At 33.9% G+C, this 26,586-nt stretch overlaps 1 protein-coding gene and 2 long non-coding RNA genes across 3 annotated transcripts; all 3 read left to right on the top strand.

The window, feature by feature from the left end:
* Nucleotides 1-940: 940 nt before the first annotated feature.
* On the top strand, nucleotides 941-2,387 carry LOC133780084 (expansin-like B1). The gene is made up of 4 exons (XM_062219963.1): nucleotides 941-1,079; nucleotides 1,196-1,305; nucleotides 1,413-1,730; nucleotides 1,978-2,387. The coding sequence occupies exons 1-4, from the start codon at nucleotides 941-943 to the stop codon at nucleotides 2,182-2,184; spliced, it is 774 nt and encodes a 257-aa protein (XP_062075947.1). The 3' UTR covers nucleotides 2,185-2,387.
* Nucleotides 2,388-7,895: 5,508 nt separating this feature from the next.
* On the top strand, nucleotides 7,896-21,691 carry LOC133834065 (uncharacterized). The gene is made up of 3 exons (XR_009893297.1): nucleotides 7,896-8,206; nucleotides 8,289-8,347; nucleotides 21,599-21,691. It is a non-coding gene; the product is annotated as an uncharacterized LOC133834065 (long non-coding RNA).
* Nucleotides 21,692-21,794: 103 nt separating this feature from the next.
* On the top strand, nucleotides 21,795-22,443 carry LOC133834064 (uncharacterized). Its single transcript, XR_009893296.1, has 3 exons — nucleotides 21,795-22,020; nucleotides 22,100-22,315; nucleotides 22,381-22,443. It is a non-coding gene; the product is annotated as an uncharacterized LOC133834064 (long non-coding RNA).
* Nucleotides 22,444-26,586: the final 4,143 nt, after the last annotated feature.

Below are 26,586 nucleotides of genomic sequence, written 5' to 3'. Positions count from 1 at the left end.
GACCAAAACATATATTATAAACTAAAAACGATGTACCAAACTAATTATATATATATTTCAATTATTAATTAGATATACCATACACTAATATATATTTAAAGTAGATATATTTATGATAGAATACCAAATAAATATACTATAAACCAAAATATATACCTCAAATAAAAAAAATACTATAGACCAAAATAGATATACCATAAACTATATATAAAAATAAATATATAATAATAATGTATCTAGCATAAATTAAAATGTATATAGCTACATAATAATATTAACAACATGTTGGTTGAAATCGGGCATATATATGTAGCCACCTACCTAAATTAAAAGCCATGCATATACTATGATCATATATAATAATATATAAGCTGTGTTTTCAATGTAGTAGTATTGTTTGAATTTTTATTCTTTAACAAATAACGTACACAGTTTCCCAGCCCCTAGAACACTATTCTTTCTTTTAGTAAAATACCAAGTACGTGCAAATTAATCAACAACTCCACCTTAAGGGAAAAATATAGTGAGAAGCAAAGGTTGGGCTGCCGCAAAATTCAAATGATCATCTATAAACTATTCATAATATAAATACATATATTTACATATACGTTGATATTTCTTATTATGCTTTTTCTTTTAATAAAAAGTCAAAAATAAAAAAAAGGATGTGTCTGCAAGTTCACATACATATAGTTGCGCGCACGTGGATTTCATCCCAAACCATTATCTCAATTGCTTTGAATTCTAATTAAGAAGCCACCTTGGTCAATCATACCTAAATCTTAATCCCACCAAAGGCTCTACTAGCTAGCTAGCTCTTACGTACCACGTACACTATAAATACATGACATACCTTCTTTCCTTTCCCATGCCACAAACAACCTTTTCTTTCACTTTTTTCTTATATTATTTGTGTTGAAAGTTCTTTGTGTGAACAAAAATGGAGTTTACGAGTGAGAAACAACTATGTGCTCTGCTTGGTATTCTGGTGCTTTTCCCTGCGTTATGTGCCTCTACCGCTACGTTTACAGCTTCAAGAGCCACCTCTTATGGCAGCCCGAACGGCTATGGGACTCGAAGTATGTCCTTTTGCTCCCATTTGCATGCATTTTGAGAAAAATCTTCATAATAATTCAGCTCAATGTATATGTACATGTAACAATTCTTACATATAATGCTGGTGCGTAAAATTTAGGTGGAGCTTGTGGATTTGGCGAATATGGAAGAGTCGTCAATAATGGCTATGTATCAGCAGTTTCTAGGGCACTGTACAAGGATGGTGCTGGTTGTGGGGCATGCTATAAGGTAATACAATACATATATAACCACTCTCTACCTATAATAATGAATGTTATTCTCAAGTATACTATATAATCTTGTTAACGTTATAGGTACCTTAATTAATATTTCAGGTCAGGTGCAAAAATCCTCACCTTTGCAGCTATGATGGAGTGGACATAGTAGTGACTGATTACGGGGAAGGTGACAGAACTGATTTCATCCTCAGCCCAAGAGCCTTTAAAAAGTTGGCTCTTCCAAACGAAGACAAAAAGTTGCTCAATTATGGCGTGGTTGAAGTAGAATACAAGAGGATCTCTTGCAAGTACCCAACTCACAAGGACAAGGTCACCTACAAGATCAATGAAAACAGCAATCATCCCTACTACTTGGCTTTAAGTGTTTTATATGTGAGCGGCCAAAACGACATCACAGCAGTTGAATTGTGGCAGGTATACATATGAATATTTTAGCATATATCCATCTCTTCAATTCTACTTTCCATAATTTGCCTTCATTTTTTTATAGCTAGATAAAACTCAATACAATTTTTAAAACATTATCCAAAAAGCTCTTTAATATGTGTTAAACCATTGGATAGCTATTTTAAAAAGTTAAAAGTGATTTTAACCTTAGATACTAATATGTACTAACCAATAAATTGATTGATGTGACGATGCTGTTGTTTATGCACTATAGGAGGATACCAAACAGTGGAAGCCCATGCGCAGAGCCTATGGGGCAGTCTGGGACATGACAAATCCACCAAGGGGACCGATCACCTTGAGGTTCAAAGCTACAACCAGTTATGGGTACACTTACTGGGTTCGCTCTAACAATGCCATACCCAAAGTTTGGAAGGCTGGGGCTGCTTATGAGGCCTCTGTTAAGCTCATTACTAAATAAATCTAAATCCATATACGAATATTAGATGTATCTCTTCTCTACTAAGTTATAGTTAATAAATATGCAGGGCATAAATAATTGTAAATTGTGTTTACGTATATGTTAGATGTTGGTTGTTTTTTTTATTATTGCTCAAAAATGAATAATCAGTCGAGATTTGTACTTTGGAATAATAGAGATGCATCATCAGTAAACCTTTTTAGTCATTTTGCTTATTGTTATTATGTTAATATACAGTGACTTTTTATATTAAAATGTTGAATTCGTTGATATCATCATGCTATATATTTACGTGGAAGACTTGTCAATGGTTCCTACACTACAACAAAAAGATTTTTTACAGGCGGAAATATTACCAGCGGAGAAAGTCCACCGGTAATAATACCATATTTACTGGCGGAAAACGAAGTCCGCCGGCATTAATCCGTTTTTTATTTTTATTTTTTTAAATTATTTAATTATTACCGGCGAGAAACCTATTATTACCGACGGACAAACCGCCGGTAATAATAAGAATTTATTACCGCGGCAAAACTGCCGCCCAATTAATATTTCGATTATTATCGGTGGGCTCCGCCGGTAATAATAGTTAAATATAACCGTTATATATTATTGCCGGCGGACCTCCGCCGACAATAGTAATCTATATATTTCTGCAACCTGATTCCCCTTCCTCATTTCCTTCTCCTCCATTTTTTTTTCTTCCGATTCTCTCCTACATCCGTCGAGTGCTCTCTGCCCGTGGTGTTTTCCGGCGTTCCAGAAGCTATTCCGGTGGCCGGCAACTGCAATAGCGAAGGGGGTACGTCTATATATTGTTATGTTATAGTTTTATACAAAGAAAATAATTATGTTATTGTTTATATAAAAAAACTCCATTTTATTTTATTGTTTTTTTTTAGCCATTCGGATTCCTCTCTGCCCATCTCAGTGGACTCCACTCTTCCTAAGTTTTTTCCGGCGTTCGGCGATTCCGGTGACCAGCAGTTAATGTTAGTAATATTATTGTTATATTAGTAATATATGTTATTTTATAATAATATTGTTAGGTTATTAGGTTAATATGTTAGTAATATTGTTAATGTAAATCTATACAAAAAAAAAAATGATTATATAGTAATATATGTTATTTTATAATAATATTTTGTTTGATAGATTGATAATATATATATTTTTTTATTGTTAAGTTGTTAGAATATTAAAATATTCTTAGATATTATTAATGGATAATTTTTTATTATTGTTAAATTGTTATTATATTGTTAGAATGTTATAATGTATTTTTGTTATAGTTTAATTAAAATTATTTTAATATTGTGAAGTTTAGATTTTAATAAATTTGTTATTAATTATTAAAAAAATAGTTTAATGGTAGAGAAATAAAATATTAATAAATAATATAATAAATATTAAATTATAGAAAAAATTTATTTTAATAACTTAGATAGTAATTGATATGAGAATAATAAAAATTAAATAATATATATAAACAATTATTAAGTAATTATATAAAAGAGTAGTTATAGGATTAATTAAATAAAAATAATTTCAATTAATTACATATTAATTATTAAGTTTTTAAAATAGTTATATAATTAAATATGTTAAATAAATAATTAATTAAGTAATTAATTAATTTATTTATTCTTAATTAATAATTAATTAAATAATTAGGATAGATTTAAATTAATAATATGATAAATAAATAATTAAATGAATATTAAATAAATAAATAAGTATTAAATAAATAAATAATTAAGTATTAATTAAATAATTAATTTTTTAGTAAAGGAAAAATTAGATAATTAATTAAATAAATAAATAATTAATTAATTAATTAAGTATAAATTAAATAATTAGTAAACATTAGACAATTTTAGTATTTTAAAGTTGTATTTTTAATTTGGATATTAATTTAAATAATATTGATTTTATTTCTAAATTTTATTAATGTTTTTTTTAATTATAAGTTTAGTTATTTAATATTAATTATATATAATTTATAAAAATTAATTATTTTTTTTAAATATGTTTTACAATTACCGGCGAATTATTACCGGCGGAAACCGCCGATAATAATGTGTCAGACATGAATTCTGACCAAATTATTGCCGGCGGGAGGCTAGTTCCGTCGACAATAACGACCTTTACCGACCGATTTTTACCGGCGGATTTTTGCCGGCGGAGCCCGCCGGTAAAAAGTATTGCTGGCAGCTTTCCTGACTATTGCCGGCGGTTTTCTCCGCCGGTAATAACCGTTTTTGTTGTAGTGAGATGGGTACTAACAATTATGATAATGTGGCAACATAGTGACTTAGTATAGCAAGTCACCAACATGTAAATATTTTTTTCTACATTAATATCGAATTTAGTTATTTTTATTTTTGCCATAACTAATGTTGTTTCTAACCAATAAAAGACACTAGCTATATTTAAAAATTGATATGCATTTGAAAAATGAAAAGTTTACAAAATTATATGTTCATAATAAATACACGTTTTTCATCAAGTAACCATTCTAGAAATTTAAAAAAAATCAAAATTTATTTTTAGAAATATTAATTAACAACTATAAATATGGACCATTGATGTTAATCCAATAGTTAATATTAAAGTAACTATCCATGGGTAGTAACCATTAAGAATGCACCTATACATAGGAAATATGCTCCTTGTATGAGTATATATGTTGAATTTACTTTACTAATATCCTACTTCAGCATATATTTGGCTCTCATTTAGTCAAGGGAAGTCTTTTAAAAGATTATTATGTTGTTTATTTAGTCATTGTATTAAATATCAAAAGGCATTGTGTAGGTGTTTCTCTAGATATATCGCTACGAAAATAAATTGTAATTAGACAACATACACGAGAGAAAATATTAGTTCTCCAATAATTGATGTCTAATGTTAAAAATTAACACCTGACATAAATTCACCTAGAACTCGTATCTCTTGCACATGCAAAATGTAATTTGCATGAGGCATCAGTTCCTAAGGAAGCAATATCCGATCCATGTAAGGCATAATAATATTTACATGATAAAATATTTCTTATGAAACCGACCTTCCATGCATCAATTTTTAATTTTTTTTATAATTATGATATTTATGTTTTGTAAATATATTTGTAAAATACATACTAGTGAATAATTTTTTTATTGAAAATTTTATCATAATTAATTAAATTTTTATTTATATTTTGATTCTAATAATTAGATTTATATTTTAAGTAATATATTTACAAAATAAGTATTAATTTTAATTTTGTATTTATGGGTCTTACAATATTTAATTAAGAAATTAATTTTATTGATATCTCTGTTCTAATTATTTTATTTATTTAAATAGAAATATTTTTCATTTAAAATTTTATGATATTTTATTTTAAAATGTTTATTATTTAAGAGTTTATACTAATTATAGTATGTAATATATGATATAAAACATATATGTTGCATGCCACATTGGTTCCCCACGAACTTTGTCCCATACTTGTCAAAGTTGAGCATAAGACATCAGTCTTGTGGGAAACGATGTCCTATGTTGATATTTTTATTCTAACAATTAATAAAAACACACTTTAGGACTCACAATGAGTGTCCTAAAAATATATATGGGTCATAAAAAAACCCAAATAAAAAATTTAAGTGTATAATAAGTTGTGACTTTTATATGAATAAGAAAGTACGAGAAGAATGTGAAATTGATAAATTTGAAACATAAAAATAAGTCACAAAATTAATAAGAACAAGTTTAATTAGTAAGAAAAATATATTTTGGAAACTATAAGAAAAAATTAAAAATGGAAAATTATATAGAATCACATAAAAAAAAACATTTATTTGTGGACATTTTCGGCTATATAATTGTGCCTACAACAAAATTAGAAATATGTCTCAATATTTTATGGTTTGCAAAAATATTACAAAGTTTTCAGCCCAAAAAGAAGCCCACTATTAACAATTAGGTTTTCTTTCTATCGTATTCTCTCTCGTTTTCAAGAATGGCTGACTGACCATGCAACACACTCACTGCTCTCTCTCTCTCTCTTCATCGCAACGCCAGCCAACCTCTCTCTCTCTTCCGATGCGGCAGGCCATAATCCCACATCGAACATTTATAGCGTAAATCAGCAAAGTGAGAACTATTGAGAGCTTCTCGCAAACGATGTCGTTTTTCTTTCATTTTCGTCACTCATCGAATCAGGGACGTAACAAGAAAATCTAACTGAAATGAAATCCAACCATTTTATTATAAATTAATATTTTTACGAATGTTATACCACATCGGAAATGTATTTCATTTTAAGTGAATTTATAAACCAATCCTCTCATAATCGGTTTGTCCCAAATGGGACACAGAGGCCTGGCCAGCCCAACCACGGTATGGAATACCCGCTCATCTCTGATTAAAAGAGAGGATTAGCCACAGTTGCAAAGTATTGCATCTAAGACATATGTTTCTGTGTAAGTCTGATCCAAGCACAACCAAACTTTCTTCCAACCACAGACCGGCCAATATTTTTTTTTCATTGACATGTTTTTACTTACTCAAGATTTATGGTTTTGATTACCTCAGTTGCAGTGACCTTGCACAACTACTGATGAGATTCCATACTTGAGAGAGCAAGCTCGAAACCCAAACCGAAACCGAAACCACTGTCCATTGAAGATTGGATGGTCACTTAAGAAATAAAAGCCACAACCAAATGGCAGTTGAAAATCAACAACCATCCAAGCGCTCTCTCTCTCTATATACATATTTATTTATATATATATATATATTAAACTTCTTCAATATATATATATGTAATATCCATTTTTTTTTTGTGAATTCTCATTTCTCAATAAATAGCATATGTTGAATATGATTTTAGAACTCAATTTGGTAATTTTATGTTGTTTATATGACTTCCACATCTCATATATAAATTTTGTAAACTAAACACAAAATATTCTTTTATGAATTTTTAATACTTGTTATCTCTTAATTATAATTTTAACATATAGTTGATATCTCTTAATTATAATTTTAATATGTGGATTTTTTATTAGTTTATTTGTAATAGTTGGTCTCCATTCTTTATGTTTGTGGGCAAGTTTGTTTCTATCATTATTTATTTATTTTGCATCTACAATAGCTTATAATTTTGATGCGTTCTTAGGATTAACATTGGTTAAAACTTCTGTTAAGAAAACTACAATAAACAAATAAATAAATAAATAAAATTTAATCTCTGTTTTTAATGTGTGTTGATATATTGATCTCAAGTTTTTTTCATTTTTAATATATTTTAACACTTTATTTGAGATTTGATATAAAATTGCATACGCATTTTTGTAGTATTTATTTTTTAGGTCTTGTGAACCAAATCAATAAGAAAAATCTAAGTACATAAAATATTCTATAATCATTTTTTTAGCTATTAATGAATGCTGGTGTGACAACATTTTGGGTCTTTGCTGACCACATTTTTGGGTACGTTCTATGCACTGTCAAAAGTGAAAATTATATAAATATGGCTTTTTTTTTTCATTTGTTTTCATAAATATGAATTTTTTTAGATTTTCTACAAATTATGGTTTTTTCTAAATAAAGCTAATTACGTGAATAAATATTTCCATATATTTTGTGTTTGTTTAAATTATTTTCATATTTTAATTGTTATTTTAGTATATAGGGATTTTGTGTGTCACTACAAAAAAAAGGTTAAATACCGAGAACATTATACCGACAACATGTCCTCGGTATAGACATTTCATATGCGCGGGACATTTTCGCGGTTTTGAATAGGTTTAGTTGCTATACCGAGGACCTATACCGAGAACATGTTCTCGGTATAGGGTTTATAAATATCACACTCAGCCGCGAAGCCCCTTCTCCTTCCTCTCTGGTTTCTCTGGGTTTTCTCCGAAACCTCCGCCTCCCTCCGCCGATTATAGCCGTTTTCCTCCATAAAAGCTCGGTTTTAAGCCCCAAAATTGCCAAGGGTGAAGGAATTTCTGTGTATTTGTTGAAGGTATGGTTTATTTATTCATTTTTTATATATATATATATATTTATGAAATTGTATAATGATATTTTCTAATTTTTGTTTGAAGGTTGGGTATTCGGTTTTTGTTGGACTATAGGGATTGCTAGCAAGATATTGAAGGCATTGGTAAGTTTTTTTTAATTTTTCTGTATTTTTTTAATTTTTTTTTTCAATTTTTGAATAATTTATGTTTTTTTATATAAATAATATAATATTAATTTTAATAAAAATCTGAAATAATTATATTAGATAGAATGTATTTATTTTTAGGTTTTCAAAATAAGTATTAGTAAAAATGATATTAGGAATTAGAAAATTGTTAAATGATTAATTAGTATTTTTTTTAAATAAATTCTATGTTGTGTTTGGTGAATTTTATGTGTATTAAACATATTAGTAAACATATTAAATATTTGAGTGTTAATTTGAAAATTTTGGTGGTAATGTTAGTATGTTGTTGTTGTCAATTTTAATTTTTTTGCTTATGTTAGTAGTAAAAATTCAGATTTTATGAATATTGATGATTAATTTGTTGTTAATTTTTAGTAGAATTTTAATATTTTGGTTAGAAAATTGAATAATTAATCAAATTTAGACTAATAATTATAAATTATATAGTCATTTAAAATGTATTTGTAATGCTCTCTGCATGATCTGGGTCTGGATATTTTTTATGTGTTATTTGCATGATTTTAAATTTTGGGATAGATGAAAATATAGTCGTTATGCTGCCGAATTTTTTATAGAATTGTAAAATTTAGAGATATTGTGAATATTAGTAGAAGTACTCAATAAAATTTCTAATTTAATAAATAGTGAATTGATAAGTAAAATAATTTATTTTAAAATTAAGATTAAAAAAAATTAACATTAACATTATGCAACTAAATTTTAATAAAAATAAAAATTAATTAAATAATTTAAGTAATAATTAAATCCTAAAGTAAATAAATAAATTTTAAACAAATCTTAGAAATTTTGTTTAAATTAATAAAACTATTCAATAAAGCATAAGTAAAATATGTAATTTAATAAATACTAAATTAATATGTAAAAAAAATAATATTTGTTAGTTCTGATTAAATAAAATTAACAAATATATTATTAGAAAACCATTATTAAAATTAAATTTAAAGTTAAAAAAATTAAATTTAATATTTGTTAGTTTTAATCATTATTAAAATTAAAATTAAAAAAATATGTTTTTAATAATATTTGTTAGTTGTTTTTAATTTTTCTGTATTTTTTTTAATTGTTTTTTCAATTTTTGAATAATTTATGTTTTTTTATATATAAATAATATATTTTAAAATTAAGATTAAAAAAAATTAACATTAACATTAACATTATGCAACTAAATTTTAATAAAAATAAACATTAATTAAATAATTTAAGTAATAATTAAATCCTAAAGTAAATAAATAAATTTTAAACAAATCTTAGAAATTTTGTTTAAATTGATAAAACTATTCAATAAAGCATAAGTAAAATATGTAATTTAATAAATACTAAATTAATATGTAAAAATATTAATATTTGTTAGTTCTGATTAAATAAAATTAACAAATATATTATTAGAAAACCATTATTAAAATTAAATTTAAATTTAAAAAAATTAAATTTAATATTTGTTAGTTTTAATCATTATTAAAATTAAAATTAAAAAAATATGTTTTTAATAATATTTGTTAGTTGTTTTTAATTTTTCTGTATTTTTTTTAATTGTTTTTTCAATTTTTGAATAATTTATGTTTTTTTATATATAAATAATATATTTTAAAATTAAGATTAAAAAAAATTAACATTAACATTAACATTATGCAACTAAATTTTAATAAAAATAAACATTAATTAAATAATTTAAGTAATAATTAAATCCTAAAGTAAATAAATAAATTTTAAACAAATCTTAGAAATTTTGTTTAAATTGATAAAACTATTCAATAAAGCATAAGTAAAATATGTAATTTAATAAATACTAAATTAATATGTAAAAATATTAATATTTGTTAGTTCTGATTAAATAAAATTAACAAATATATTATTAGAAAACCATTATTAAAATTAAATTTAAAGTTAAAAAAATTAAATTTAATATTTGTTAGTTTTAATCATTATTGTTATACCCAGATTTCGAGCCATAGTAAATATGACATCGAAAGCTGAGTTCGCATTAAATGGTCTCGTGAGGGTTAGGGTATGCTCTACGATTGTAAATCGAGCCTGCAAAGTATGATACATGACCTCGAGTGTAGTGACCTCGAAATGATCTCGATATCGAAAGGTAGCTCTGAGAGCCCCTCATCTTCAGGAACAACTTCGGAGCAGGGATCTCGAGCTCGATAAGCTATCTCGAAAGCAATGTTAGCTCGGGAGATGTCAGTGGCTCGCACAATGACGTGAAACCTGAGATGCTGAAGCCTTGGAGATACGCTATGATCACCTTGAATATCTACAAGTATTGTAGATATGGGATGTAATCCTCATTTATTGATGTAAATCCCCAAGAATCGTGGGATATTATTTAGTCAGTTATGCGTTTCCTGATCTTTGGGGAACGTTTCCTTTTATATCTGATTATTGGCATTCAAAGCCATTTATTTTTATTCACAAAAGAGTAACTACCCAAAATATGTGGGATAGTATTCTGCATCCTTCTCTATAAATAGAGAAGTCATGCACCATTGTAAAAGACCGAAATTCTGATCCTTGAGAGAAAACTCTGGAGAATTCATGCTAAAGAATTGTTCAGAGATAATCTTGAGATTAATAACAGAGACTCGTGGACTAGGCAGATTTAACTGCTGAACCACGTAAAAAACCGTGTGTTTGATTCGTTTGTTTCTTTTGGCCATTGTCTTTAATTGTTTACGTGCTCCCATTGTCTATGAGAACTCGGCACACTCTTTTGTTGGCAAGCTGTAGGGTGATGACGAGTGGATCATGATGAGGGAACTCAGTTAACATTCTTTATAAAGCAACCCTAGAAAAAATGGGACTCTCCCTTCGCGACCTGAAGGCTTGTGCAACCACTTTGTACGGCTTTTTTGGAGAAGGAACCGCCTGTATGGGGTCCATTGAACTCCCTGTGACCTTGGGAGACTATCCAGTCTCGGTGACCAAGATGATGGAGTTCGTGGTAGTAGAGTTACCATCTGCCTACAATGTATTGCTCGGGAGACCCGCCCTGGTCGGGCTGGGGGCAGTTTCATCTGTAAGGCATCTAGTCCTTAAGTTCCCAACTCCAAGTGGAGTCGGAACATTGAAGGGAGATCAATTGGCAGGAAGGGAGTGCTACAGCATTTCCTTAAGGGGAAAGAAACAAACAAGCGCGCAAGCACTCGTTGTCATACAGAATAAAGATGGGACAGTTTTAGAAATTGATGAGGAGATCGATCCAAGGATTGAAGAGAAGGTTGACCTCCAACCTTTGGATGAGCTCTCCCTCAAAGAAGGTGAAGGTCGGGAAACATCTCCAAGACGAATCAAAATAGCAATTAATTTGCTTTCTGAAGAAAAACCAGGATGTCTTCGCGTGGTCACACTCTGACATGGTGGGAATAAGCCCTAATGTAGCAAGCCACGCATTGAATATAGAAAAAAGCTTTCCCCCGAAGCAGCAAAAGCGAAGGCAGCTGGATGAAGACAGAAAGAAAGCACTAAAGGAGGAGGTGGACAGGCTGAAAGCAAATAATTTTATAAGGGACGCTTTTTACCCTGATTGGGTGGCCAATCCAGTGTTGGTCCCGAAACCCAATGGGACATGGAGGACGTGCATTGACTACTCGGACCTCAACAAGGCCTGCCCGAAAGACTGTTTTCCCCTACCGAGAATTGATCAGCTCGTAGATGCCACGGCGGGGCATGGTCTGATGTCGTTCATGGATGCCTATTCTGGATATAACCAGATTCCCATGCATGCCCCCGACCAAGAGCATACGAGCTTCATTACAGATAAAGGGCTCTACTGCTACAATGTCATGCCATTCGGACTGAAGAATGCCGGAGCCACTTACCAGCGGCTCGTAAACATGATGTTCTCAGAGCAAATAGGGAACAACATGGAAGTTTATGTTGACGACATGCTTGTAAAGTCTCAACTTAACAAGAACCATGTTGATGACCTCGAAGAGTGCTTTGGCGTGCTCAGAAAGTACAACATGAAGTTGAATCCTCAGAAGTGCACTTTTGGGGTGTCTTCAGGAAAATTTCTGGGTTTCATTGTCAATTCTCGTGGGATCGAGGCTAATCCCGACAAGATAAAGGCCCTCATCGATATGCCTTCACCTCGGAAGCATAAAGATGTTCAAAGCCTGACTGGCAGGATGGCAGCTCTGAGCAGGTTCATCTCGAAGTCAACAGACCGCGGTCTCCCATTCTTCAACTTATTGAAAGGAAGTAAGAAGTTCGAATGGACAGATGAGTGCGAGCTAGCCTTTCAGGAGCTCAAAAAGCACCTAGCCGAACCGCCCATCCTATCAAAGCCTGAGACGGGAGAAGTACTGTTCCTGTACCTCTCAACTACCGAACACGCGATAAGCGCGGTGCTCGTCCGAGAGGAAGAGAGAATACAGAAACCCGTCTACTATATCAGTAAAAGATTACTGGGGGCAGAGTCAAGGTATCCACTGATGGAGAAGCTCGCCCTCAGTCTGATCCACTCATCTCGAAAGCTCCGCCCTTACTTTCAGGCACATCCTATCCATGTATTAACAGATCAACCACTAAGGTAAGTCTTGTCTAAACCAGAGGCGTCTGGTCGACTCCTAAAGTGGGCTGTTGAACTCGGACAATTCGAGATCACCTACCATCCGAGGACGACCATCAAGGCGCAAGCGTTGGCAGATTTCATAGTGGAGTGCACCGGCATCGCTGATGACGAGGTAACAACCACGGCCCACGAGCTGTGGAAACTTTACGTCGACGGGTCGTCAAATGAAAATGGAGCGGGGGCAGGAGTTATTTTGATCACTCCTGCAGGGAGCAAATTTCACTCTTCATTAAGGTTCGGCTTTAAAGCATCTAATAATGAAGCTGAGTACGAGGCTTTACTGGCGGGACTACGAATAGCAAAAGAGCTCAAGGCCAAAGCTATACATTGCTACAGCGACTCCCAGCTCGTAGTTAATCAAATCTTGGGAGAGTACCAGGCTCGTGGCACAAAAATGGCAGCTTATCTGGAGAAGGCAAAGTACGCATTGGAGTTTTTTGAGTTTTATGCAATCGAACAGGTTCCCCGAGAACAAAACGCAAACGCAGATGCCTTAGCTCGCCTCGCCACCTCCGCCGAAAATGAGGAGCTGAATGTTGTACCCGTAGAGCACCTGTCAATGCCCAGCATTACTGAGCCTGACGAGGAAGATGTGAGTATGATCGAGACAGAGCCGACCTGGATGAGCCCGATAGTTGAGTACCTCGAAAATGGAATTCTTCCGAAAGATCGAAATCAGGCTCGGAAACTAATGTATCAACTTCCCCGTTACACCACCCTGGACGGAAGGCTATACAGAAGAGGGTATTTCATGCCATTGCTCAGATGTGTAACTCCTCCCGAGGCAGAGAAGATTATTGAAGAAATTCATGAAGGGTTCTGCGGAGACCATACCGGGGGGCATAGCCTGTCCAAGAAGATTATACGCCAAGGATATTTCTGGCCAACCATTAAAACGGATTCTTTCGAGTTCGTGAAAAAGTGCGACAAGTGCCAGAGATTCGCCACGATACCCCGAGCTCCACCTTCTGAACTAACCATGTTGACATCCCCATGGCCTTTTGCGGTATGGGGCATCGACCTCATAGGCTCACTCCCAACTGGCAAAGGAGGAGTAAAGTATGCTGTGGTCGCGGTTGATTACTTCACAAAATGGATGGAGGCTGAACCATTGGCGACCATAACTTCGAAGAAGATCCTAGATTTCGTGGTAAAGAACATCGTATGCCGATATGGAGTGCCAAGAAAGATTGTGTCTGACAACGGAACCCAGTTTGACTGCGACTTATTTACCAACTTTTGTAACAAGAACGGTATAATAAAGAGCTTTTCGTCAGTGGCTCACCCTCAGGCGAACGGTCAGGTCGAAGCCGTTAATAAAACTCTCAAGAATTCTTTGAAGAAAAAGTTAGAAGAAGCAAAGGGACGATGGCCTGAGGAATTACCCTAAGTCCTTTGGGGATATAGAACTACAGCTCGGACATCAACTGGGCATACCCCGTTTTCTCTAGCATACGGCTGCGAGGCAATGTTTCCCATTGAGGTCGAAATTCCAACGATTCGAACTCAGATTTACGACCAAAGTTCCAATCATACTCAGCTCGAAGAAACCCTAGACTTGATCGAAGAAAAAAGGGAAGAGGCTCAGCTGAAAAATGCTGCTTACCAGCAACGGACCACGAGATATTTCAATAAGAGGGTTCGAGACCGAAAGTTCGGAGTGGGAGACCTGATTTTGAGACGAGTATTCTTAGCAACCCGAGATCCAGCAGCTGGGGTGCTCGGGCCGAACTGGGAAGGACCATACCAGATAGAGTCAATCATCCGACCGGGCGTATACAAACTTGCGAGATTAGATGGGAGCCTGATACCTCGAGCATGGAATGGCGAACACCTTAGACCATATTATCAATAGTGTAGAAAGTGTCGCCTGTAACCATGATTTTTAGTATTTAGTTTGTTTTTGAATTTCAAGTAAAGGGTCTACTTTGTTTCACATGTAATTTATTTTTATTTTTTGCAAATCTCTCTTAATTTAATAACCTATGATCACACTCATAGGATATTAAGGGGACATCATTGGTATACATACCACCAGCTTAAAAAATAAAAAATATACATAAAGTACTTGGATATAACCAAGTACGCGATATTAGATAGATCAGACATAACCGAATTATCAAACACAAAGTATTTGGACATGACCAAATGCGCGAGCTTAGATAGTTCGGATATAACCGAACCATCAAAACCTAAATATCTGGAGTTAACCAGATGTGTAGACACAACAAGTTTGGAACAAACCAGCCAAATTATTGATCGATGATAAATGGGAGCCTAAACCTATTGCGAGATAAGTCAAAGTCGAGGCTGGAATATCTTAGAAATATAGTTTCGAACTCTTAACCTCGGAGCTAAAATACTGAGGATGAGGAAAAGTAACTAAAAAAAAAAAAAGATATAACCAAATCATTCATATTACATACCATATAAGTACTTTCGAGTTCATGGTTGGAGTAATATCCGACCTTGATAAATAACGAGGTCGGAAACGGATAATCCGAATAAACTATGCATGAATGCATCGAATTTCGAGCCTAAAATCCAAACTATGTTTGTATGCATAAATAAACATAAATGAGTTCATCAATTATAAGAATGTGCAAAATATTTCGAGCCAAGAAATGTAAAGCATGTAAAAAATTAAATTAGTTAAAGAAATTGTATCAGCCCCATGGGTGTAATTCACAATAATTACATAAGAGGACGCAGCCCCAATGACCGATCTCCCCGAGGTCAGACTCAATGAAGAGGAATCTCCTTGGCCTTCTCCGCAGCACCGGACCCCTCAGGACGAATAGCATGACTATCCTCCTGAGCTCCCTCCGAAACGGTACCCGGAGCAGCCTTATCCTTCTCGAGCTGCTCAGCTTTCTCTTTCTCGAGCCGTTCAGCCTCTTCCTTCTCAAGCCGAGCATTCCATCGTTCGAGGAAGGATGCCTCGTGGGGACCCAAAAAACTGGTGTCCAGTTCTTCGTTATAGGCCCACATTCGGTACATGGCTGAATCGACCGCCGTTTCCTTCTTTTCTTTGAACTCGGCAGTAAGGTGGGTTTTGATATCCTCCATAAGGTCGAGGGTGACGGCCTTATCTTCCTCGAGCTTCTTATTGGTCTCCCGAAGCTGGATGTTATCTCTCTTTTGCTCCTCGAGTTCGTTTTTCAGCTTTCCAAGCTCCTTGGCCATTTCCTCACGCTCCTTAACCACTGCCTCGAGCTTAATGTTCGCCGCCTTCAGGTCATCATTCGCTCTAAGGTGGAGGTCCCTCTCCTCTTGGACGAGGGTCCTGCTCGAATGGACCTCGTTGTTCAGCTCGTAATTGAGCTGGGCAGTGAAAGCAAGAGCCTGAAAAAAGGAAGAAACCATCATTAGCCTCGAGACAGTATGAATGTAAACAAAGGGAATATAGGATACTTACCGCGGCAGTGTGCTCGATACTCTTCTCGTACAGGACAGTGCGGTCCCGAGTGCCAGTTAGACACTGCCACTGAGGAGCCTCGAAACTGCCGTAGCTCTGGCCGATCCGGGACATTACATCCGAGATCAGCGTAGATCCGTGAGGACCGGCAGCATTATCCACCACATACGAACCCATATGGGTGGAGATGGTTAGCTTCTGAGCTCGGGAAGCAGAAGGTCTTTTGGCGAGCTGGGTAGAAGGCATTTGACCCGCCACAGGAGGTTGGGATTCGACCACGGCAGCGATACCAGTCTGCGAGGCCGGCGCCACCACAAAGACAACGGCCTGCGAGTGTGGTATCGTCATGGGGGCGTTAGTCTGGCCAGTCGACGCAGCAGCAGAGCTCGAAGCCGGCGGGGGAGGAGGAGGCGTTTTCCTAGATTTCTTGGAGCCTTTCCCAGGCTGGCTGGTTTTCAGTCCCCCTGCCCTGGGGCGTTTGCTCCTCTTGGCACCCGCATTGTCGATAAGGGCGTCGAGGTCGGAGTCCATATCGCCTGCACAAGTCATCGCAGTGAGTCAGTAAAAGAAATACAAGTTACTTCAACACTATATATAGAGTGGTGGAAGAAAAAACCTAACTGGAACTTTCCCCCGAGCTTGAGCTTGGGGACCATGAAATTCCCCCGTCTTCAGAAGAGGCGGGGGGAGAGCCTTCCCTATAAGTTGGTGATAACCTCGAAAGGTCCCTATAATCATTGGTCCCATACTGCTCAGCTATCCCATTCCACATCTCGTCCGTGGTATACATAGTGTCGTATTTCCCGAGCCCACTATCAAACCTATGGACATAGTCATCTACCCAACTCCATATGTAGAAGTGGTATCTATCCTGTGGGCACGAGACTAGTCTATTGGGCCTGTGTTTTAATAAAGTGGGGGACCACATTCGCGAAGTAGGAAGGGTTTTACCTCCATCGGAGTCCGAACTCGAGGCTTCATCATTGGCCTCGTTCCCCGACCGCGGACTTCTCGAGCGAATTGGGAGAGATGCTTTCCTTTCCCTCCTCGGAGGAAGGATGCCTGTGGGCAGAGGCACTTCCTCCCAGCGTTCATATTTGTTACTGGACCAGTCAGAGGTTGACTGGCCCTGTCCCAACAACCCACAAGCTCGTAGCTTGTCCTCATGTAGCAGAAATGAGAGAGACCTCCTGCCATAAGGGAGTCGGAGCAGGCTCTCTCTGTGCTCCTTCATTGTCTCATCAGGGGTGGGACGCTGAAAGTTAGCTGAAAGGCGAGATACACTTCAACTAACACATGGATTCAAGGGCTAAAGATTCGAGCTCAAAAATAGAAAGTAACGAGAATACTTACGAATCCGCCTAAACGAATGATGTCGAGACGGGAACAGACCGTCTGTCCAGAAAAAAGCCTTCTTGAAGTCAGGGGGATGGTTCGGAAGGTCTTCAAAGATCTTTGTCTCTTTGGGGTAGCTCGAAAGATAGTAGAAACCATCTCCTCCCCGAGCTCGGGAGGGATTACTCTTCAAGCAAAAGAGATATAAAATCTCTTGGGGTGAAGGTCCTGTCCACCCCTGCTCGTGAAACAAGGACCTCAGGGCAGACAGCACCCTGTATGAATTGGTGTTGAGTTGGAATGGAGCCAACCCAACGAAATCGATGAAGTCTCTGAAAAAGGACTTCAGGGGCAACAAAGCTCCTGCCCTTAGGTGTTCCTGGCTCCAGGCCGCGTATTTCACACTGGAATCGCGGCCCCCAGGAGCGAAACAGCTCCGTTCATGCCTTGTCGGAGCTCGACACTTCAGTGTGTCCAACGAGCTAAGGCCATGAATGGCCAGGATGTCAGTTATCTGGTCGGAGGTGGTAACCGAGCTCTGGTAGAATTCGGCTTCAAACATCTCCCTCCTAGGCTGCGAAGACGAAGGCTCCGCCATTAAGGAAAACTGAAGTTCCCCCGGGTGGTATGCTACCGTGACTTTTAACGCGGGGTCGAGGGGAACTGGCCTAGGTCCGGGGTTAGGCTCCGGATAGATGGCTTCCCGAAGGACCCTTCTCTTCTTTTCGATGACCTCGTCAATCTGGTGGCGATAGTGGGCTCGAATGTCTTCTTGCTCGCGTGCGATCTCGTACTCTTTAATCTGACGCTGGTTCCGGACAAAGACCGATTCCGGGCTCGGAGATTTGGGCTCGTAAGGGATTGCTCGTAATGACCCCCACCGTCTTTCCAGATTCTGTGACATCTAACGAGAAAGAAAAAATGGTGAGGGCCATGCATGCAAGGATCACGAACTCGATAGGATGAGCTCGGATATCTAAGGACAAGAAATTAAGTATTTAGACCCTTACTAAAGAGTCAGAGCGTGGCTTCCATAGGAAAGGAAAAGGAGCGTGGATGATTTCTTTTTGAAAATCCCGAAATTCAAGGGAAAGGAGAGTGGCGGTTAGCCAGGAAAAGCGTTTTTGGTTTTCGTGTATTTGTCAAAACCCATGTTTTTATCCAAAAGCTTAATGAACAAGAAACGCTGCCTAAGAACTTCAAAACCCAGAAAATGGGAACCACATTCAAACGTCGAAACTGGGTATAAACCAGAGACGAACATCCAGAGTGGAAGTCCAGAAAGCCTAAAAATCTATCGGTTCAAAACCTCCTATCGCATCATGCTAAGAACACATACTAACATACACAGTAAGCACAATATAAAAAGAACAACAAAAATGGCATACTTACACAGTGATGGTGAGTGCAGCGAAATTGTCGAGAGGAGAAGAGGTTGCAAGAAAGAACTCACTGACTCGAACAGACCAGGGTTCCTTTGTTTTTTGGGTCGAGAAAACATGCACGGGATGGAAGCTTCTTAAGAAAGTTTCTGGCTTTCTTGTTTTTTCTTTTCTTTCTGGTTTACAATGAACAAACGTAAAGAAGAAGACGAAGAGGAGATCTTATATATATAGGTGGGAAAACTGAAATCAATCAGGAGCCTTGGTTAAAATCCTCAACAGATCGAATGGAGGGGAATCGGTGATAAGATGGCGTCGAAAAGTTGTCAGACGAACGATCGTGGGCGTGTTCCCAAGGTACTCAAGTACCTAAAGTGAGCAATACCCATCTGGCACGTGTCCGTTTTTAAGAGTGTGACGGTATGGTTCCCAGAAAGAGTAGTTCAAAAGTTTCCTTCTCTTAGGACTCGAACAAATACTTTTGAGGGGGCAAAATGTTATACCCAGATTTCGAGCCATAGTAAATATGACCTCGAAAGCTGAGTTCGCATTAAATGGTCTCGTGAGGGTTAGGGTATGCTCTACGATTGTAAATCGAGCCTGCAAAGTATGATACATGACCTCGAGTGTAGTGACCTCGAAATGATCTCGATATCGAAAGGTAGCTCTGAGAGCCCCTCATCTTCAGGAACAACTTCGGAGCAGGGATCTCGAGCTCGATAAGCTATCTCGAAAGCAATGTTAGCTCGGGAGATGTCAGTGGCTCGCACAATGACGTGAAACCTGAGATGCTGAAGCCTTGGAGATACGCTATGATCACCTTGAATATCTACAAGTATTGTAGATATGGGATGTAATCCTCATTTATTGATGTAAATCCCCAAGAATCGTGGGATATTATTTAGTCAGTTATGCGTTTCCTGATCTTTGGGGAACGTTTCCTTTTATATCTGATTATTGGCATTTAAAGCCATTTATTTTTATTCACAAAAGAGTAACTACCCAAAATATGTGGGATAGTATTCTGCATCCTTCTCTATAAATAGAGAAGTCATGCACCATTGTAAAAGACCGAAATTCTGATCCTTGAGAGAAAACTCTGGAGAATTCATGCTAAAGAATTGTTCAGAGATAATCTTGAGATTAATAACAGAGACTCGTGGACTAGGCAGATTTAACTGCTGAACCACGTAAAAAACCGTGTGTTTGATTCGTTTGTTTCTTTTGGCCATTGTCTTTAATTGTTTACGTGCTCTCTTCTTTTATCTGTTGACGAAAAACGGCGTCAACAATTATTAAAATTAAAATTAAAAAAATATGTTTTTAATAATATTTGTTAGTTGTTTTTAATTTTTCTGTATTTTTTTTAATTGTTTTTTCAATTTTTGAATAATTTATGTTTTTTTATATATAAATAATATATTTTAAAATTAAGATTAAAAAAAATTAACATTAACATTAACATTATGCAACTAAATTTTAATAAAAATAAACATTAATTAAATAATTTAAGTAATAATTAAATCCTAAAGTAAATAAATAAATTTTAAACAAATCTTAGAAATTTTGTTTAAATTAATAAAACTATTCAATAAAGCATAAGTAAAATATGTAATTTAATAAATACTAAATTAATATGTAAAAAAAATAATATTTGTTAGTTCTGATTAAATAAAATTAACAAATATATTATTAGAAAACCATTATTAAAATTAAATTTAAAGTTAAAAAAATTAAATTTAATATTTGTTAGTTTTAATCATTATTAAAATTAAAATTAAAAAAATATGTTTTTAATAATATTTGTTAGTTGTTTTTAATTTTTCTGTATTTTTTTTAATTGTTTTTTCAATTTTTGAATAATTTATGTTTTTTTATATATAAATAATATATTTTAAAATTAAGATTAAAAAAAATTAACATTAACATTAACATTATGCAACTAAATTTTAATAAAAATAAACATTAATTAAATAATTTAAGTAATAATTAAATCCTAAAGTAAATAAATAAATTTTAAACAAATCTTAGAAATTTTGTTTAAATTAATAAAACTATTCAATAAAGCATAAGTAAAATATGTAATTTAATAAATACTAAATTAATATGTAAAAAAAATAATATTTGTTAGTTCTGATTAAATAAAATTAACAAATATATTATTAGAAAACCATTATTAAAATTAAATTTAAAGTTAAAAAAATTAAATTTAATATTTGTTAGTTTTAATCATTATTAAAATTAAAATTAAAAAAATATGTTTTTAATAATATTTGTTAGTTGTTTTTAATTTTTCTGTATTTTTTTTAATTGTTTTTTCAATTTTTGAATAATTTATGTTTTTTTTTATATAAATAATATATTTTAAAATTAAGATTAAAAAAAATTAACATTAACATTAACATTATGCAACTAAATTTTAATAAAAATAAACATTAATTAAATAATTTTAATATCGATTAATTTGACAGATATGGCTGATGTTATTGCTCAATCTCACGGGGGTGATGGTGGAGGATGCGATCCTCCACGTGGACCGTCAGATATCCCAGCTGATTGTGAACAAGGTAATACTTTACACATTGATATACTTCTTAAAATTTAACAATTAATCCATATTAATTTTAAAATATTGAATTTGCATACAATAGCGCCTCCAAATAAACGTGGACGCCATAAATGATTGAACACGCGGGAAAAGAGGGAACAGTTGGGGCGTCCTCTCCCTCTCGAGTGGGATGTGCGGGGGAGAACATATAAAGAGATCGGAGAGTACAGCTCAAATTTCTCAAGAGAGCTCGGATTACTTGTTCGACAGTACACAGATCCGGACTGTCCTCAATGGTCAAAAGTACCAAATGCCTCGAAAGAAAGAATACTTGCACATTTGGAAGTAAGTAGTTTATGTATTTTTATGTTAATTCTCATTTTATGTTATATATCATATTTACTAATAAATGTTTGTAAATTAGGATGATTTGTTTGATATTGGGCGTACTAGATATGGAGAAGGGCATATGCCTGGGATCTTGAGAGGCATTGATACTTCGTGTGCTAAAAAGTATTCTGACTGGAAGTACGATATTAAAGAGCATTTAACGATTAATGGGCCACAAAATCGTTATGGTGGTTGCACGGATACGCAGTGGCAAAAAGCAATTGAATTTTTCCGACGCCCAGAAATTACGGTATTAATTTCTTGCTAAACTTAACTATCTTAATTAAATATATTACTAACGATAACTTTTTGCAGAAACGTTCTGTGGTCAACAAGGAAAATAGAAGGAAACTGAAAGAGCTTAGCTATGGAGGTTCTCGGTCAATCCCAGCCCTGCGCTATAAAAAAGTTAGTTAATTAATTATTTTTTAGTTTATTTTTCTTATTTATGTTTAATTATTAATTTTATAAAAATATATGTACGTGACAGCGCAATTTAGAGACTGGGCAACTTGAGTCCATCCCGGATAGCTGGATGGATACTCACCATAAATCAGGCACAGGGTGGGTGACAGAGACAGCCAAAAATACTTGGGTACGTTAAGTTTTTTTAAACATTTTTCAAAATTTTAATTGTTTCAAAATTTTAATTACATTATACATTGTATCATAGGAGGAATTGCGTGCATACCGCGACACACAGCAGACACAGGCAACTGATACTGAGAGTTCCACACCAGTTTCGAGTGCGCCTGAAGATGAAGACATATCTTTGGTACAAACTGTCTTCGGAAAACGACAGGGCCACCAGAAAGGATATGGACGTATCATTAACATAAGGGACCGAACTCCATTTGATTTTCGTCCTTCACAAACTAGAGATGAAGAGTTGTCTGAGATGAGAGAGCGTCTTCGACAGTTAGAGGAGCATGTCCGGACTCATTGTATCACCCCGGGATCTCAATCTGCCCCACCACCACCCGATGATCCCGATGTTGGAGCACCGACTCAGTAGGACTTTTGTATGAATTTTATTACAATTGACTATTACATTATCATGTTTAACACAACTCTTTATTTTGATTCAGCGAACATACTCTTATGTTTTTATTTATATGTTTAATATAAGTGTTTTAATTTTATTCTATTTTTTTATATTTAATTCAAATTAATTAAATAAATAAATATTAAAAATATAAAAAAAAAATTCGGGAAAATTCTATACCGAGGACATTGTCCCGGTATATACCAGCAAGATGTCGGTATATACCAGTACGATGACAAATTGGGGTTGGTTGTACCGAGGACATTTGTCACTTTCTACCGAGGATATTGTCCTCGGTAAAACCTATACCGAGAACATTTTTAATGTCGTCGGTGGAAGTTTTGTTTTACCGACGCGGCTGTGCCGATAACTTTCTACCGACGACATTGTCTCGGTAGAGGGTATACCGAGGACTTTTGGGCTTATACCGAGGACATTTGTTCTCGGTATAGGCCTTGTTTTTTGTAGTGTGTGTTATTTTTTTTTTTCATTTCTTTAATTTTTAAGGATTTATGTGTAATTTTGTATGTTTTTATTTTAAATTTAATTTCTTTTTTTGAGTTTTTTTTAACAACAATTTTATATATTACTTTTGATTCTAGATTAGGTTACTATCAAGAGTAACTTGTACCTTGGGCTAAATTAGGTTAGCATTAGGAGTACCAGTAGATAACATAAAAGTAACTTGGTACATTGAAACTATATCAAAACCAATAACAAAGAAAGAAATATGTTAACACGTGACTTTTATTATTTTCTTTGTTACTTTTATAGCAAGTATCATGTTACTTTTTATTGTGGCTGTCTTTATAAAGTTTATAATTTTTATAGGTTATTTTTATGGTGTTCAAAAATAACTTAAACCATATTGAAGTAACCTGGTACTTTAAATCATATGCTTCACTCATGTTATTTCTGTATTCTAGTGACAGATTACTTTTAAATATAGAACCTACAAAAAAATATTTCAAAATTTATATAGGCCCCAAAATACACATAACTACTTGAGCATAATAAAAAAAAAATAGAATTCAAAGTAACTTAGTATAAAAAGTAGAGATAATGTAACATTAAAACAAATATGAAAACGAAGAGCTTTATTACATGATATTAAATAATATTAAATAATGTATAAAACATTGTTCAGCTGAGTTCCAACCCAATTAAATGATCATTGCATATGGATGTAGGTATTACATGCCCAGATATTCTTAATTACTTGTAAAAATAACAAAACATGCATATTTATCAAGTCTCTAATTTATAAATATATATATATATATAAGAATTCTTAATGATTATTACATGGATGGTTACCCTAAATTATTAAATAAGTTTTTAAAGATGAATGATTATAATAATGATGAAAATAAATAAATAAAATATATAAAATTAATAATTTTGATTTTTTTAGATTAATTAGGCAATAATCATTAGTTGGAATGATAATAGTCACATTAATTATTCCCATTAATTCAAAAATGATTTTTTTTCCTCATTGAATGGATAAAATGAATGAAAGAAGAATGGAGAATGAATATTAAATAAATTTTTTTAATATTATTTAATTAATAAATATGTGACCGCCATGTCATCAGGTAGCCCTTCCAAAAGTTTGAAAAATTCAAAATTTATCGTTAAAATTAACATTTATAAATATGGACAATTGATTTTAATCCAATAATTAATATTAAATCAACCATACATGAGTAGTAACCATTAAAAGTGTCATTATCTATCTATCTATTTATCCATCTATATATATATAGGGCTGTTCATTGGACCATATCCAATGTTTTTGGACCCATCCAGATCCAATCCAATTATACATTGGATGTTGGATTTCTCCAACCGATCCAATCCAATACTGTATGCTCAACCGAACCGAACCGATCCAATAAGTCATTAGATTGGATCGGTTCTATCCAATGGATATGAATCCCTGTATTGGATCGGATCCATCCAATTTTTTTTTCTTTTAGAATATAAAAGCTTTTTAATATATGCAAACAGTAAATGTAATAAAATATAATATATTTTAACTTTTAAAAAATATATATAATATATTTTTTATCTGAATATTAATTGGATGGTATTGGATCATTATTGGATTGGATCGGTCGGTTGGATCCATTGGATTTACATGTCATCCAAGAATCGACCGATCCAATATTGGATTTTTAAAAATGTTATCCGATCCAATCCAATCATGATTGGATATCCAATTTTTAGCGATCGGTTGACATTGGATCGGTCGATTTGTTATTGGATCGGATCGTTTCTGCACAACCCTATATATATATAAATGATAGCTTCAAGGAGATTATGTGGCACTATAAAATCTCTACAAATCACTCTTTCTATTTTCTAAAATATCTTAACAATTAAAAATATCAGTATATATATTAATTTGATTAAAAATTTATTTAGCTTAAATATCTTAACTACTTAATCATTGAAAAATACTAAAAAAAAATTACGTAAATACTTTTTGGTTCTCTATATATCTAGTTTTCTTATTATATTATAATTAAGATTTTTTTTTCAAAAGTGAATAGTTTTACAAAATATTATAATTATTATCACCAATCATCAATATTAATAATTGTATTTTTCTCTCATTTGATATTTGATTAAGCTTGTGACAATACGATATTACTAATGGTATTTGTAATGCCCTGGTTACTCCAAGACCGTTACTGTGAACTTTGAACCGTGCTTAACTCGCTAATCGAGTCATTTGGTTATAAACGTGCATCTAGGTGTTATTAATAGGCTATAGTGAAAAACTGGATCAAAATGAAATGATATATTTTATTTAAAACATAAAAATGTACATGAGCCCATAAAAAAATGTTTATAAGTTATTTACAATTCAAAACGGTCATTGCAGTGTAAAATTACAACCCACCGACCTAAGCAGCAAAAATAGGGTTAACCCTTAGTTCCCCTGAGAAACTCTTTGGCCGTGGTGGTCAAGCGGCCGCATATGAACACATCACTACCTAAGCTCTCTGCTCAAGGCTGAGTGAGGTTTTCTTTCCCTTTACCTGCACCACATAGCACCCGCGAGCCAAGACTCAGCAAGAAAACTCATTACTGCATGTATATAATATCAGATGATGATTATGATAATCATACATAACTTATAGCCCTAAACAGATGAGTGAATATCACTTTAAGATTATAATAACCATGCTGGGGCTTGTAGCCCTAATCAAATGAGTGATTGATGAGTAATTCACTAACTTAAACCAGATGAGTGACTGATGAGTGAGTCACTAACTTAAACTAGATGGGTGACTGATGAGTGGGTCACTAATTTGAACCAGATGAGTGACTGATGAGTAAGTCACTAACTTGGGCTTCGTACCCTTAGCCATGTGACGATGCAGTCACCTAGGCCTTCTGACCCTGGCTCTAAGTAACTATCCATTAGACTAGACAAGCTCTTTTGTTTTTCATCGAACTTAAGG

This window comes from Humulus lupulus, chromosome 5 (assembly GCF_963169125.1).
Source record: "Humulus lupulus chromosome 5, drHumLupu1.1, whole genome shotgun sequence".
Lineage (NCBI taxonomy): Eukaryota > Viridiplantae > Streptophyta > Magnoliopsida > Rosales > Cannabaceae > Humulus > Humulus lupulus.
Note: the sequence above shows the minus strand (reverse complement) of the source record. Positions and strands in the feature narration are given on the sequence as shown.